Source organism: Pinus tabuliformis, chromosome 5_2, assembly GCF_031772625.1.
Source record: "Pinus tabuliformis cultivar Carrire ecotype Pingquan chromosome 5_2, CPIR1, whole genome shotgun sequence".
Classification (NCBI taxonomy): domain Eukaryota; kingdom Viridiplantae; phylum Streptophyta; class Pinopsida; order Pinales; family Pinaceae; genus Pinus; species Pinus tabuliformis.
Window position 1 is genome coordinate 613,131,872 of NC_142306.1, and position 16,575 is coordinate 613,148,446.

The 16,575-nt window shown below is 37.1% G+C and overlaps 1 protein-coding gene across 3 annotated transcripts; it reads left to right on the forward strand.

Annotated features, from left to right (window-relative positions):
- The first annotated feature begins 6,739 nt into the window (after nucleotides 1-6,739).
- Nucleotides 6,740-16,066, forward strand: LOC149160517 (ran-binding protein 1 homolog c-like). Of its 3 annotated transcripts, XM_089436713.1 has the most exons (5): nucleotides 6,740-7,068; nucleotides 8,192-8,343; nucleotides 8,501-8,626; nucleotides 15,494-15,586; nucleotides 15,759-16,066. In XM_089436713.1, the coding sequence occupies exons 1-4, from the start codon at nucleotides 6,893-6,895 to the stop codon at nucleotides 15,559-15,561; spliced, it is 522 nt and encodes a 173-aa protein (XP_089292839.1). In that variant the 5' UTR covers nucleotides 6,740-6,892; the 3' UTR covers nucleotides 15,562-15,586; nucleotides 15,759-16,066. The 3 variants fall into 3 exon arrangements, with proteins under 3 accessions (XP_089292839.1, XP_089292841.1, XP_089292840.1); XM_089436715.1 differs by lacking the exon at nucleotides 15,494-15,586 and having other exon boundaries at nucleotides 6,741-7,068; XM_089436714.1 differs by lacking the exons at nucleotides 15,494-15,586; nucleotides 15,759-16,066 and adding an exon at nucleotides 15,314-15,395 and having other exon boundaries at nucleotides 6,747-7,068.
- Nucleotides 16,067-16,575: the final 509 nt, after the last annotated feature.

The following is a 16,575-nucleotide window of genomic DNA, read 5'->3' on the forward strand; positions in this document are numbered from 1 at the left end:
CTAATGTTAGCACTAGCAAAGTTTAGTAGGGAGGATGCTACTACAAGAGGAATTCCTTCTAAGTGACTATGGCATTCAAAATGAGGCTTTATGGGCTGCTTGTTAACACATGTTCTCATGCTCATATAAAATTAATGTGAAAAGTTGCTTTAATTGGTTCCCATGCATAATTGATATTGATAATGGGGTGGTATAAAATTGTAATGGGCATATCCGTTAGTTAGTTATGATGGGTCAACAACATTGAAACCATCCAAGTGACATTTCACCTTGGAACAATCGTCGCTCGTGCGAAAACATGAAGTTTATGTAAATGAAAGTTGTGATTGTAGTGGAATCAAAACCATCGAGAAATATCAAAGAAGACGCTGCCTACCAGTTTTGAAAGACAACCAAGGCATTGAACAACTATTTGCGTTAGGATGTAGTGAGGGAATCGAAGGAAATTTGGCAGCCCTAAGTTGCCATTACTATTGCCAATCACACATTCAATAGTAACCATAAAAGGTAGCCACATATAAACAAAACCTCAAGGTGTTGACAGTCAGAATCTATTGTAATAGCTTTGACGTATATATAGTTTTGTGTTTAGATGAGAATGAAGTGGGCTTCATCCAGGGTTTGGCTCAATCCTCGTCCATTCCATGTAGTGGTGTTTAATTCGCCAAGCAAGAGAATATTACGTGAGTGTTCAAAGTTAAATCAATAGAAATCAAGGACGTGTGATTGTCAAATTATTGCTCCTCCCTTATGATTGAGCGCTTGATGCGATGGTCATTATCCTTGGGTGATACTTTTATTCCCCATTTTCTATTGAAAAAGTAGCGTTTTTCTGTTCGATTATGATAGGATTGGATGAACGCCGGTTTGGGTGGATGTAGACCCATGTTTTTTTGTGGTGATCTTCAAATGTCTTGAGGATAAGAAAAAAATCCTTGACCAAGGTCCATGGTTTTGGGGATGAGTTGGTCTTCTAGTGAAGCCATGGTTTCCCAACTTCAATCCTCTCACTATGTTGCCGATGACTACTCTAGTATGGGTAAGATTCCCAGTTTTCTCATTCACTTTACCCATCTAGATCTCTTAGAAAAAGTGGGCAATTTTATTGGAAGATTCGTCAAAGTAGACAGGGAAAGACTTTTGAAAGGCATTTTCACCTATGTTTGCATATGTGTTTAGGTAGATCCCAATGAAGTTTTGCGAGATAAAATTGAGCTCAAGTGGATGGGAATTGTGTATTCCCAACCCCTGGACTATGAAAATACAACTTTTCGATATAGGAATTACCAACAAGATAGACACCTTCAAACTGTCTGTCCCTTTCCAATAGGGGCTTCCTCCTTACAGTCATCTAAGAACTCTAGCTGCAGTTGGAGGGATCTTAAGGAAAGAGAGGGATCCAAAATGTAACACCCCTCCCTTGTGTGTCAAACTTTGCAAACCTAAGCTGAGAAAAGCTAGGTATGATGTGTAATATAAAAAGTAAATACATTATTAATAAATTAATCACTTGGAAAAGCGAGACACCAAGAGATGAGATTCTTTCCAAATCACATTGGTGAATGGGAAAGGATAATTCTTTCATGGTAAAGCTTCTCGATTTAATTCTAGATAAGTTGGATGGATTGGAGATAAATATCCATTGAGAAAAACATAAAAGTTGTGCGGGAGAGAAAGGCAATCTTCTATGAGGAAAATCCTCATGGGAGAGAAAGGTGAGCTTTTATGAGATAAGCCTACGCAAATGGATAAAAAGATCCATAAAAGCGAGACACCGCTAATGGAAACCATATCATGAAAGAAGGTATTAAATACCCATTGCATAGATCAATTGGAGGCGGTTGATCCATGGCAAGAACCTCGACTCGGTGGTGAACTGAAGAGTCATTTCTAGGTTGGGTAGCGGTGCTCTGTTTTCCAAGTGTCATTCTCTCTTTTGATCTAGTTTGACTCACTTGCGTGGATTGTTCTGTATGTTGGTTTCTTACCCTCTATGTTATAAATTCCTTAGCATATGAGAGAATTTGCTTGAGTTTTAAATGCACTGCATGTGGCATTAATGAGATGATTTTATGGATGCACATAAATGAAATTCTAATTATAGTCACAGTATGTGGATCTTATGTAGAATTGGTGTTAACCTGTCTTTTGTTAAGATAGTGAATAGTCGTGCTTGAGCTGCTATGCAAATTTGTTAACTATAGAAATGAGGTGGATTCAATCCACTCATGTGTGGTCATAAATAGTATTTCAATTGCCTTACATGTTCAACAACTGCCTCCAAATGCTGTACGACTACCTCGAAGTACCAAATAAAACAATCATGAGATGTTGGAAATATTTATCATGGATATACTACCATAGGAGTACTATCACATGGAGTCTTATGCCCAAACATTCCCTAGTCTCAACCTGTCCTTATATATGCATGTTTAGGAGCTCTTGTCCCAGCTCGTCGGCAGGGTCTGTATTCGCCAATAAAGAGTAGAACGAGGTAAGGGCGAACTAGCTATCCCCTGAACCATTCCCCCGACCAACCAATTGTTAGGCTCACAACCCGGCTAGGCAAGGTCAAGTTTAGGAACAACCTAGCTAGGCGAAGTGAGAGAGTACCGTAGTTAAGCGCTGCAGGGTCAAAGAGAGAAGGTGAAGGGTTGGATGCCTCACCGATCAATGGGCTAAAGTAGGGGTTGGGTGCTTTGTCAAGCCCCCCCGCTTCTTATTCACCAGTGTCGTGTCGAGAGCAAGGAACATTCTGGAAAATTCAATATTAAGCATCAATCTGCGATGAAACAGGGGATTCCTCTATAATCGGCTATGGGCTTATCTAGAAGGGCACCTCCTGGCCTTATGACTGGCATCTACACCTCCTTCCTTCCATATGCTAAGGTCAATGGTGAAGTGGGTCTAATCTCTTGCTATGGAACTTCATGCATGGACAAGGAATCAATATCTACCTACTATGCCAAGGGGACTATTAGAAGGGTACTAAATAGGACTAAAGACTATTGGCTATTGGAATGGCTAAGTTATACTAGATCTAGATCTTTATCTCGGTAGAGAAGAGAGTAAAGAAGTGAAACGTAGATATGCGAGTATCATATGTCTAGACGAGTATAATATGTATAGAGCTCGAAGAGAATGAAATTCTCTGAGAGCTAGCCATGGCTCAAAGAGCCTCTTTTTAGTTGTTGAATTTAATGTCGACTGCTTTCTCCTTTCCCTTATTTCCTCTCTCTTATTCTTTTTTCTTTTCTCCTTTCTCTTATTCCCCTGTCCTTTCCCCCCTCTCCCTACCCGTACCCCACCCTCGCCCGGACGGCCCTCAATCGTGCCTTCCCCTATCCTCGCCCTATGATCGCTTACCGCTTATCTTTTTTCTTGAACTCGTACCTTTGATGGCTCCTCCGGAGAGCATTCCGTTCTCCTGCGGTGCCGCCCCTTACCTCTTTCAGAGTAAGATAGACTTCTTTCTTCAAACAAGTAACAGTTGTTCGAAAAAAAAGAACAACCAACAACACCCAAAGTACTCATACCGACTTTCTCTCCTACCGAACCGAAGCAAAGCGTAGGTAACCGACTTTCTTTCTCTCGATACGGCAACCGAAGCGAAGCGTAGGTAACCGACTTTCTTTCTCTCCTACCGAAGGTAACTACCAAAGGTAGGCATTCATCTACCGAAGGGAGGACGACAGGTAACTGACTTTCTTTCTCTCGATACGACAACACAACTACCAAAGGTAGGCATTCTTTCCGGCATCTTTCCAACTCTTGCTCTTACCTCTCTTTCCAAAGGAAGGAAGGGGGGTGTGGGGGGAAGGAAGGATCAGCTTCCTTCCCACCGCCAATGAAGGAAGGGGGTTGTAAGGAAAATATTATTAGTGCCAAATGAAAATTTATGTTAGGGATGCTTTCACATAGTTAGTTTTGTAATTATTATAAACATCACATACATAACAACCACAAATAAAAAAAGTATGTAATATATAAGAACAAAACTAATGAAGTTGTTAGTACTAAAATGAGGCATATACTATCACATGTAATCTTAGATATACTTAGTGTGAAACACCATGACATCAATGTCTGAGCAATTTGTAAATGTGCAACAAGGGCTCAATAGGGGGCTAATATTTATTTGATAGTCACGTTCTTGGCTTTGTTGCTTCATTTGAAGGAAGGAGGACACTATTGAATTATTTCAATTACATGGTTCACACCTTCCAAGTATTAGTTAACTTGCCTAAAAAGGTTCCTAACACAAGTGATCAATGCAAATATCACCCATAGGCTACTTTTGTTCACAAAACTTAACTCTCCCACTTTATTTTTGTAAAGACCCACTAATTCAAGTGTAGCCATGGTAGTTGATGCACAACCTCATGTGCACCAAAAAACATCCCATAACCAACCTCCTCGAACCAAGCTTACCCTTCCACTCCTAACACCAAAATGTGCAACACTTATCATAGGGTCCAAGGGGTATTGTCCTTGGTGGCCTCTCATCACTATTGATAACTAGGGTTGAAATGTCACACCCCATGCTTGTGAAACATCTACATCATTTGGCACATTGAATTCCATCCATGCGCACCAAGTTCTAATATGCATGCATGCTTATCCTATATCTGCTTATATTTAGGAATGCCAACCATGACATAACCATTACAATATCTTTCTTCTTATTCTTCTTCTTCTTATTACTATAGAAAAAAAGGACCCTTTTGTTATTCACGAGGAAGAAAAAAAGCACAAACATTGACAAAAAGATTGTAACTTCTGTCATTACAATGGGTTGCCAGAAGACAAGGCATCACGACCCAGAAGAAGAGAAAAAGAAGTTGTTGTAAAACCAGGGTTTTACAATTTTTTTTTCTTCTGCAAATTATAAGACTGACTAGAAATGACAATAGCATGCAACCAAAAATTGTAGAAAGTGTATTATACAACCACGAAGAGGGCCCTACTATGAGAAAAACGAAGACAGTGACTAGAAATGACATTAGCCTGTAACCAAAAATTCCCGAAAGTGTATTATACAACCATGAAGAGGCCCCTGTCAAGAGAAAAAGAAAGACATTGTATTTGAGGCTAATTGAAAGCTGAATGTAGACTCACTTGAAATTTATAGTAAGCTAGTTGATAACTAATTGAAAATTTGACTTAAAGCTGATCCATATTAGTATATGGGCATCGAATGAGAACTTTGAACTGGGTTGCCAACTAATTCATCATAATATATGTAACCTGTCTCCAGACAAATAATTCTTTTTTAGAGAGAATCTACAGTTGTATTTAGCTCCCTATGGATGTGATGGAAATTGATTTCCTAGAAGTGGTTCTTTAACTCCACAATTTTGCTTTTCCAGGAGGATAAACTTATAACTTCCAACTATGCTTTACTGTCATTTTTTTTTGGCTCCATTACAATATTTGTATGTCAACAACATGGCACACTACAACCAAGAAGATGAAAATTACATCATTAAGAGTTACAAAACCATCTTGCCATCGAATAACCAACATTAATTAAACAACCATTTAACAACATAATAGAAATTACACTATATATATATATATATATATATATATATATATATATATATATATATATATATATATATATATATATATATATATATATATATATATATATAGATCACATTACACGTAAAATACCGCATTTCAATAGAAGTTAGATGAATTGCGCTAGTCCCAAAGTTTTGCTTTGACTTGAAATTAAACTCTTCTTCACTTTGTGATTTTTGTGTTATCCACTAGCATAGACCCATCTTAAATATAGATATAATATGAGCGGAGAGGGATCCAATTTCTTCATTGGCAATTATTTTTTATGAGCAAACATTATTTAAATGTTTTGTATTTTTTTTTTTTTTATTTTTATTTTTTTAAATTTATTTTGGCCGACACTAGCAAAATTTCAACTTTGATGATGGACAAACATCGCTGTAACCATACTAGGCTGTAGAGTGAGCTTGGCATATTCATATTATTTTCATCCTCAACATTGAGGATTGTGTAAATCTCAGTGGAAGATGCCCCTTGGAATGATGGATAAACATGGCTGTAACCATACTAGGCTGTAGAGTGAGCTTGGCATATTCATATTATTTTCATCCTCAACATCGAAGATTGTGTAAAGCTCAGTGGAAGATGCCCCTTAGAATAGTTTTGATGCCCCCAAAATGACTACCATTCTCAACCCCTCCCCATGACATTTGAACTTAAGACCTCGTAACAACTAAACCCCATACAAACCAACTACCCTACAACTTATCATGAATCAACCACAACAATACTTATTATAATAATTTAAAACCAATATTTCTAATTACTTTTCCATATTTATCTCATTTACAAACCCCTCAACCCCATCCCATTATTATTACAATAAACACAATAATATATCACCGAGGAAAGAGTTCAAAATTGCGAAAACAAAAAACGCACAACAACCTCTGGTCCCAACATGACAACATGAATGAAGTAGGCCTCTCATGTTGGAGATGATTTAGGGGTTATTCCATGGCCTTCTCTCCCTTTGAAACCCCCCAACCATCCCTGTAATAATTTATTATATTATCTTTAACGATGCTACTTTTACTCAATCTTTAACAGCTACCGGCCTTCCCTCTTCAAAACCCTTATATAGAGTGTTTTCTCTCCATCGACCTCAAAAACCCTTATATAGAGTGTTTTCTCTCCGTCGACCTCATTGCCCTTTGCCTTCGAAGCATTTTTGCACAGTTAAATCCTTTGTCCAAAATCCTCGGGGTTTTGCATTCGTGTCTGATATTGGGCGAGTTTCTGGCATATTTTGGATCCATCGATTTCATTCGAGCCCTCCCTCTGTGCACTATCTGGTATTGGGATGGCTGGAATTCAGGAGGATCCTGTTCTTACACAGGCAGTAGATGACGATTCGAGAGAGAACGAGGATGATGCCAGAAAGGAAGAGGACACTGGAGCTCAGGTTGCACCCATTGTTAAGCTTGAGGAGGTTACTGTCACCACAGGCGAAGAAGAGGAGGATGTCCTTCTTGACATGTAAATTTCTTAATCCATGGCTATTTCATGATTTTGTTTTCTCAGTTGAAAGTTGTTTTCATGGCCTCTTCGGTGGCCCTTTTCCTGTGCACATAAATGGGACCTTGACTATAAGGAAGATGCATTTGGGCAGTTATTTACTTCTAATTTTTCTCCTTTTTAGTAAGATCTGTTTTTATCGGGTTCTCGATGTTTTGTTCGCCTGTTGATGATGATCGGATTTGTCATTTCAATGGGTTGCTGAAGAAACTCTATGGTAGATGCATTTAACGAGCTATGGTTTGTTTTATCAGCTAATTAGGGTTTTGCTTTTCTGTGTATTTTGTGAGTTTCTTGTTGTTTTGATGTCCCATTGATATTTTGATCAGCATTTTTTGATCTCATTATGGTCTGTAATAATTGTTTTCCTATGTTGATAGGCTGCTGATGAAGATTTTTTCGGGGATGCATTTGATGGTTTATATGTTATCATTGGGGGTTTTGTATTTTGACGAGTCTTTTTATATTTTGTTGAACTATAGGCCATCCTTTTTTCAATGTCTTTGAAGAATCTATGATGGTTTCTCTGTTATTCTGGTTTAGTGGGGGGTGTGATGGTCATTTGTTATTGTTAAGCATACGGGGTTTCGTATTTTTTGGTTTTTGGATTAGCCATTGAATACTGAATTGGGCCTATTTGATAATCTGTCTTTTGGTTATTGGCATTAGGGTGATTTGTCTTTTTATGTTGTGAGGTGGTATGATTCAGGCATATGTCTATTTTTGTCTTCTGTCAACTGTTTTCGTTGACTTTCTATGATGTTTTGAACAGGCTGTTGATCATTTCTGTACTTTATGGGGATGTATGGGATGAGCATTCTTTTGTTATTAAATAGTTGATGATTTGTATTCTTACATGTTTGATGTTATTATTGAGCTTTTTTGTGGGATCCTTTTCGGTAATGTTAAGGAATATCTCCTGTGTTTTTAATAGGTCGTTGGTAATTTATCTTTGAATGCATTTGATATGGTGGGATATTGCGGACGTTACTTCTAATGGATGCCATGGGCTCTTAAAATGATCCTAATGCAGTTTCATTGTTTATTAATATTCCCATTCTTTTTTATATGTTTGACCCTGCAGGAAGGCGAAGCTGTACAGGTTTGACAAGGATGGGAATCAATGGAAGGAGCGTGGTGTAGGAACAGTAAAGTTTCTTAAGCACAAGGATACTACAAAGGTTCGGATGGTCATGAGGCAATCCAAGACATTGAAAATATGTGCAAACCATTTAAGTATGTAAATTTGTTTGTTTGTTTTTTTTTGTGTAATTTCCCCCCTGAGATTGTAATAGCTTATCTTACGTCCAAGTTTTAAGAGGCTTTCTGTGCCGAGAATTTGTGTTGATCCTTATTATCTGGATTATGTTTTTTTTTTTTTTTTGCCTTGCAGTTCATTCCCCAATGTCACTTCAGGAGCACGCAGGTAGTGATAAAACTTGGGTCTGGCATGCAACTGATTTCTCAGATGGGGAACTGAAGGAAGAACTCTTCTGCATTCGTCTTGGCTCTGTAGACAGTGAGCACTGTTCTTAGACTCTTCTAATCCTTGTTATGATCTTTTCTTTCTGTCTTGTATTTTTCTTTGATAAAATCAATGTTTGAGTACCTATATTCTTGGATCATTTCATTGAAGGGTTGATTTTGCATATGTTCTTAGGATGCTTTTGTGCAGATTATAGTGGGTTGGTAAGGGATCCCCCTCCCCAAACACCCTATCAGCATAGTTAAGACTTGAGTTTAGGGTGGCTTTAATTATCTCTGGTAATAGCAAATGATACGGAGGATTGTGCATAACCCATCCCCTTTTTGATTCCAATAAGCAGAGGTGGTCACTATGGTAATCCGATTTCAATTTGTAGTTAGAAAATGGGGTCACAACTTTCCATATTTTTTGTTTTGTTTTGTCTTTTTACATCAAACAATAGTATATTTATTAGAACCATAGTCAACTAAACAAACAGGAAACAATTTATTTGACAGGTGGAAGAAGTGATAGGCTTAGAGCAATTGAATTGTAGGCCATGCTTCTTGACAAATTGATGAACAAATGTCTCCTTACTTGAGATTTAGGTTGGCACCATGGCACCATCCTGTCCATCATTATACACTAATCTTGTCATTATCTTCTTCACTGTGAATGACTGGCCTGTTCCCTGCAAATAGATCTGGGCATAGAGGAGCCAATCCAAGAACAGTAATCTCTAGCACAAGACAATATTAATGATCTAAATACCTAATCCTGAAGCTTGAGTTTGATTTTTCTCTACTGGTTCTGAATCTCTGATTGAGAATCTCCCACTCGTCATTATCAAACCTTCTCCTTCATCATTGGCATCAGCTGCACTGCTGAGGTACTTTGGTTGGTTGTCATTGGACTTGAGAGCTTGAAGTTTCAAATGATTATAGTAACAGACAGCCAGAAAAGCCAGTCCACACCCACTCAAGTTTATGACTGTAACCTTTTCATTTATTACAGACAAAGATTATGTTATGAGCAGCCAGTCCTTGACAAGACCAGCAACATTCATAGTCAAGGCTGAAGTCTTTCCTATCAGAAGAAACACTGCAAGATTAAGAGCCAAGGCACAAGCAGAAATGTCATGTAATCCAAATCAAAGGAAGAGACCCTGATTATCAGAAATGGGTATTCTACTAAGGCCCAGGGGGTGCTGAGAAAAACAAGGCAACAAGGAGCAACAAAGATGTGATGGGATTCAACTTAATCCCTTTTGATGTTCGTGGAATTTGTATGAGAACCAATTGGGTAGTCTCACATGCAACTGCACTTAACTGGAGAATCACCTCCCATGCATTCATCTTGGCCTCCCCATAAGCTGAAATAGTAACTCCAATGGATATGGCCAACATATTGGCCTCGGGCTCACCTTTATAAGCTTCTTTCTTCAGGGAAACCACAATCAAATACACAGCAATGGGAATTAGAGCTTTCAGCATTTGAAATAATGATACTGAGAGGAAAACATAGGCAGAATTTGAAAACCAGAGACCCAAAGAATACACTTATCAATACTATGGGTTCAACGAGCTTGAAGACTCTTACAATAGCAACAGCCAGTGTTGAGTAGAAGGCCATGTGAATCATGGTGGGACTGATCACACTAAATTTGTCAAGCAATGGCAACTCCAATGGATATGGCTAACATATTGGCCATGGCCTCGCCTTTATAAGATTCTTTCTTCAGGGGAACTGCAATCGAATGCATATCAAATGGGCACAAGAGCTTTCAACATTTGAAATATCGATACTTTGAGAGACATGCACCAAGGGCTGCATCATTTAGGATTTGTACTCAGTTTAGGTGTCATATTCAAGGGGAAGTTGTTATGCTTTCCACCACTTCATAGATTGTTAGAGTGATGAAACAAAAGAGGCTCCCTCTTGAGGCTAGATTATGTCATTCATATCAGATGTGTTGTTGATGTCCTAGCTCAGCCAGGTCTTGCCAAAACTCTGTTGAGGTTCAAAATTTATTATAAACTGAAATGTCTTCACAAGAATTGACCTCATAAAATGCCATAATCACAAGATATGCCATACATGGCTGTGATTATGGCTCGCAAGACCCTTAGACTTTGAGCAATGAGGCTCGCAACATCACTTATGATTATGCACTCTACAATTCTGTGACCAGCTGAATGAGAAGCAATTGAACCACGATTTAAATCCTATTTTGTCAGCAATAAGTACTATACTTTGTCTTTATTTAGTGTAGAGAACCAAGCACTTATTCTGCTCATCTATAGAAGGGACAATGGTTGTTTGCCTATGAGGTATAAGGAAATCCTATCAGGAATACCCTAGGTGCCCTTCCTTCGGTACATCTGGTAGTTAGCTAAAAGTGGTTTTTCATGACTCCAGTTCTATTTTCAGTGGGCGGCTTGGCACCATTTTTAGAAAGGAGGTGCAAAGGAGCTGCCTAACTTAATTTGGGTGATTTTAAAATTCCTCTTTGTTAAATTTGGAAAACTTGAAGTTTGGGAAATGTTTATTTTGTATTTTTGTCAAAGTTGACCCCGTTGATTAGTTTGCAACTTTACATGTGAGATGGAACTTTATTATTGAACAAGAAAGCTGATTTGGAATTCTTATTTGTTGAGACAAATTAGTTAGTAATGGAATTCTAGCTGATTGCATGAGTTTTTGTTTACTTATGAAGAGATCAAGCCACTTATTGCAATGGTTTAGTGGAAGCCATATTTATGGTTGTTATCGGGCAATTTTGCAGCATTTTCCTCACTTCAGCCACTCAACAACAGTTATTTTGCATGAATAGGCCACCCACCTTTGGGAATTTGGGGAGCTATAAGAGAACACTGAATGGCATTATTTTCTAGAGTTTTCTCAGTGAGCAGTCAACGTTCTCTTCCATCCTTCCTTTCTCTCATTGCTGCCTACATCTCTGTGCAGTGCATACTATTGCAATCATTCTCATATTTTATCTCCATGATGCAAACAATCTTTTGACTAATACAGTGATGGAGTTTGACCATGCAGTTTCTTTACAGCTCTCCAAATTCGATGGTTGAACAGTGTTGTATGTTGCAGTAGTGTGAATGACCTAAGTGCCTGTACTTTGAAGATTTTTTATCACTTAAAAGTGCACAACCATCTTTTCTTCTTTCATATTTGGTGGTCGTGGACTAGGATTTTGCATATTATTTGATCTTATAAGTTTCTTGTGTCCTTGGATGCTTACACATATATCAATGAAAACTACTTTCTGTGCTGATCACTCATATTGACCAAGCATATGCTTCCAAGTGCTGAAAGTGCATGAACACGAGGGACACCCTCCTGACTGGAGAAATGACAGTCCAAACAGAGGAGTAATTAGCTGTGACCTTAGGCTAATTAGTAATTTCTCATAGCTGTTTCTTAGTTTTGCACAAATCAGATCAGAGAGAGAACACTTCCCAATACATAGTATTAAAAATTATAAGATGAAGTTTGAATTTAACAAAGTCAAAGGATGAACCGAAGTCTTGGATAGCTAACGCAGATCTGACACCTTCATGAGACAGAAATCAGAATGCATGGACAGAGACTACTAGGAGCTTTCCAGAATATTTCCAATCTAGCTCATGCATGGACGAGCACAAATTCTCTTCAACAAGAGAATGTGCAAGTTAATTAATCTTCAGTAAGTTGACTACATGTGGATGAGATATAGTGAATTATCTACAAGTTGAAAGGTTCTTTAGCAAATGTATGCTAAAAACATGTGGATCTGGATTAGCTTAATCTCCAAGCTAGGTTACAACTGAATGTACATCATGGGGGGTAAACATGCAAGGGTCACTTGATTTTCAACAGCCATATACAAGGAATTCATATCACCCACCTGAGAATCGGGCAAACTGAAAATCACTGATATGTCGATGTTGCATAAGGAGAACACATATTGCCCTATTTCCAGCTAGAGGCCCCATTATAGTCAAGGTTTGCATTTTCAAGACTACAGGGATTGCAATTTTCATTCACAAGAAAATTTGTCCCATTTTCTTACCAGAATATGCATCGAGAAGAGAGGCTGAACTAGTGCCCCTTATTCCATGCCTAATCATCAAGCCCAAAATAACACATGCTTTTCTTGGTGGAAAACATCACTTGTGGATGACAATTTAGCAGAAGCATGAAAAACCATGTGAATGGGATTATCGTGCACCCAGATAACTAAAAAACAAATAAGTCTATCAAGGATTGTGCAGACGGAACTTGGAAGCAGTCAGAAAAATCCTTGTTAGGACTCGAAAGGCCCCAAACATCTAAAAAGGTTGTGAAGGCTTTAGGGAACAAAGCATGATGCTACAATTCCAACACCAGAAGTCAATAAAACGGTTTTTTTCTCTTTTACAATGTCATGAAGATCATAACCTCGAATACTAGAAGAGGTAAGCCAGAAAATAAGGGTAGAGCTCTATAAAAAGAAGCTAATATTTGACAAGCCTGACATTGTGTTTGTCTAATAAACAAAGTTGTCAAGTGAAGCAATTGAAATGGTATATTTGAAAAAACACAAAAGATAGAAGAAAACAATGGGCAGAGTATATGGCCTTCTGATATGGTGGGATCAATACAAATTTTGTACAAGTATATGTAGGGAGATTATGGGTAAGCTAAGACTTCTCCTCGAGCATTGGAACTTGTAATTTTATGTAACCAATGTCTATGGAACTAATTTAGCTGTTTCAAAACCTATCTATTGGAAACTCTTGTAATAAGAAATGAAGAACTATTGCAATTACCCTGTAGAGGCTTTAATAACACCTGGTATTCTGGTTAGTGATTTTATTGGACCTCATGTGCATATCCTACATGCACAGGATGGACTATTCATATGTTACAGGGTATTATTCTTATTATTTAGGGTGCACATCTTCAGGTGCTCAAGAACGATTACTAGAATAGTCAGTTAATTCTGCAATTTAAAGGATGAAAAAGGAGGTTATAGGAGTCTAGTTTTGGTTCTCATCCACAATGTCACACTAGTCTGCCTGGGCATGGTTCTCATGGTTTAATAGTGACTTGAGGAGTCATAATACCACAGATCACTAAACACGAACAGCTAAGGTAGCCCAAGGACAATAGCCATCTTTACACATTAATTAACAGGTCTTACATTAATTATCCTAGGGGGTTTTAATACTTCCAAATGCTTAAAAAACAGTTAGCAGAGCATTCACATTACACATTCCAGCAATCTTTTCTATAAACCAACCAAATGCAGTCAGGAGAGCCCTCCTTTTAAACTATACAACCTTATTGTTAGTATGATCAACCTTATTTTAATATATAGTGTGACAAACCGTATGTGACAGGCAGGTGGAAAACTTTTCTCGCAATTGACTAAGCGACGTCTTGCGAGCCAGACTTGAGACGGAAACCCTCGTCAGAAGTATATGCTTGGCTCTTTTCCAAACAAATGAAGATTCAATGAGGTTTTGTGTAATCACTTCTGGTATCGTATTGGGTTATTGTTAGAAGCGATAATTGGATTCGGATTCTCATCGAGTGAGTTCTGCTTTCTCAATTTGAGAGGGTTTGTTTGGAGGGAAAAACGAAAGAGGACATACAAGAATAGTGAGGGGAAAGATGCAGAGGAAGAGGATTGAGAACATCGCCAGCAGGCAGGCTACATTTTCCAAACGTAGGTGGATTGCTGAAGAAAGCTTACGAGCTCTCGGTGCTCTGCACTGCAGAAGTTGAACTTGTGATTTTCTCCCCAGCAGGAAAGCTCTATGAACTGTTTTTTAGTGCAAATCCTACTATTTTGATTCTAATAATCATGGCTATGCAAACCTCACAAGATTCTTACTAATAACCTCGGTGGTGCAAGCCCTAGTAAGCTCGATGTTGAAAAACTTAGTGTAAAACCTCCAAATCGCTGGTTTTGTTGTAGTGCTTATTGGAGAGTATATAAAAAATTTCACACCTTTTTATGAGATATGGGAGGAAAACATGTTAAAGATTTTTAATAAATATAAAATTTCCAAAATGATGCTAGTTACGTGTGATTCTTTTTTCATTGTTTGTGATTATGAAAAATGAAACTCAATGTTTTTTCATTAGTGCACACATATTTCATTATATAATTGCATATAGAAAAATCATTCCAGAGCCGATAACAATAAAAGTGAAGAATTTATGGTCCAACGTTATATTTAAGGGAGATGTTTAAGGATGACGTTTGAATTTTGTTTTTCATTTTAAGACATTTGGAGCAAATATTAGGAAGGACTTTGAGAAAGGATTGTCCTTGATTTTCGAAAATGGAGTTGTTCCTTTCCAGCCATATGCCCCAAGTGACCATCAAAGGGAGAGCTCATATGTTTTTTGGATGTTTTCTTTATAGCCATTTTTTTACACATATCCATAGAGTCCCCATGCCATTGATGTGAATTACTTGTTCGGTTTTTTTTAACCAAAATTTTTAACCAAACAAGAAAAATTAAAAAAATACCTCAAGATCAAAGACTGAAACAAAGACCTATTGACATACCTTTTAAAGTATCGAAATAACTTGTAAAATCATATGAGAAGTTGGATGCACAAAGAAAAGCCGGCAATGAGAGCATTCAGGTATTGAATTTTTCATTAAACATTATTTAGAATGTATTAATACTTATAAGTATCTTAGACATGTATTTGTGTGAAAATAAATTGAATTGGTTTATGTTTAAGGACAAGGCATCCAAGGCGAGGTTAACCAAGACAAAAGTCACTCATCGTAGTGGCCAGAAAGGTTTAAAAGCACTGATAACAACCTTTGTAAGTATATTAAACATGTGATATTTTTTTAATAAATTTTGTACTAGAAGAAAGTCATTGTTATCTAATTTCTCCCTATTTACTGATTGATAGGAACTAAAATATGGAAGACCTCCAAATCATTTGGAAAAGGAGGTGCTGCAGCAAAAGAGATGGGTTGAATTTGTTGTTTGGATGGACTCTATGGTATGTAATCTTAGTTGGATTTCCAATATACTTTTAAACCATATTTTCATTTTATTTTTTAGTACTATTAGATATTATATCTTACCTCATTTTATGGTTAACATTGTATAACAAAAACATGCGTTGTGTTATGTAATTAATACTAACATGTAATATTGATTTTTTTTGTCAGAATGCTATAGGTAATGATTGCCAAGACGATGATCCAAATTATGTTCAACATATATCAGGAGATGATGAGGATGAGGATGAGGATGATGGTGGTGAAGGAGGAGATGATGATGATAGTTGCGGTGTTGGTGATGATGTGGATCAGAGTAATGAGGATGGTCAAGATGATCATGAGGATGATCTTGGTGGTGGTAGCTAGGCATGCACATGCATTGTTTTTTATGAAGAAATTATTGTGTAGAATGACATTGTTATGTTTAGATGGGTGTTGTGAATTTACCCTATATCAATGAGACATTTTGATTTTGTAATCATACGATGAGTTTGATTTATGTATGTTGTTAATTTATCGTAGAATAACGATATTCATGAAATATTTTGATTTGTTAATCATATTTGAATTTTACTTGTTTTGATTAAAAATAATACTGATTTTATTAGTATTATGTTGCTATTTTATACATGTTTTGAAAATTGTTAATGACACATTGTTATTTTTTTGGATGGATGTTGTCAATTTCTCTTAAATTTCTTTACAAATGATTTTGAATTGTGATATCTGCTTTAATGATATTTAGAAACTATCATATATTTCACTATGAATCTATAAAGGGGGTCATATATGTAAAGAAAAATATACTCTATATAAGAAGTCAAATGCGGATGTAACCATGGATGCAAAATTGAAAGTAAAATTGGATGTTAAACTAGGAATTAATACAAAATGCAAACAATTGACATACAAAGTGTTTTAAATTAGAAGTGAAAAATTGTGCAATAGTTGACACAAAGAAGGGAACAAAACATGGCATACAAAA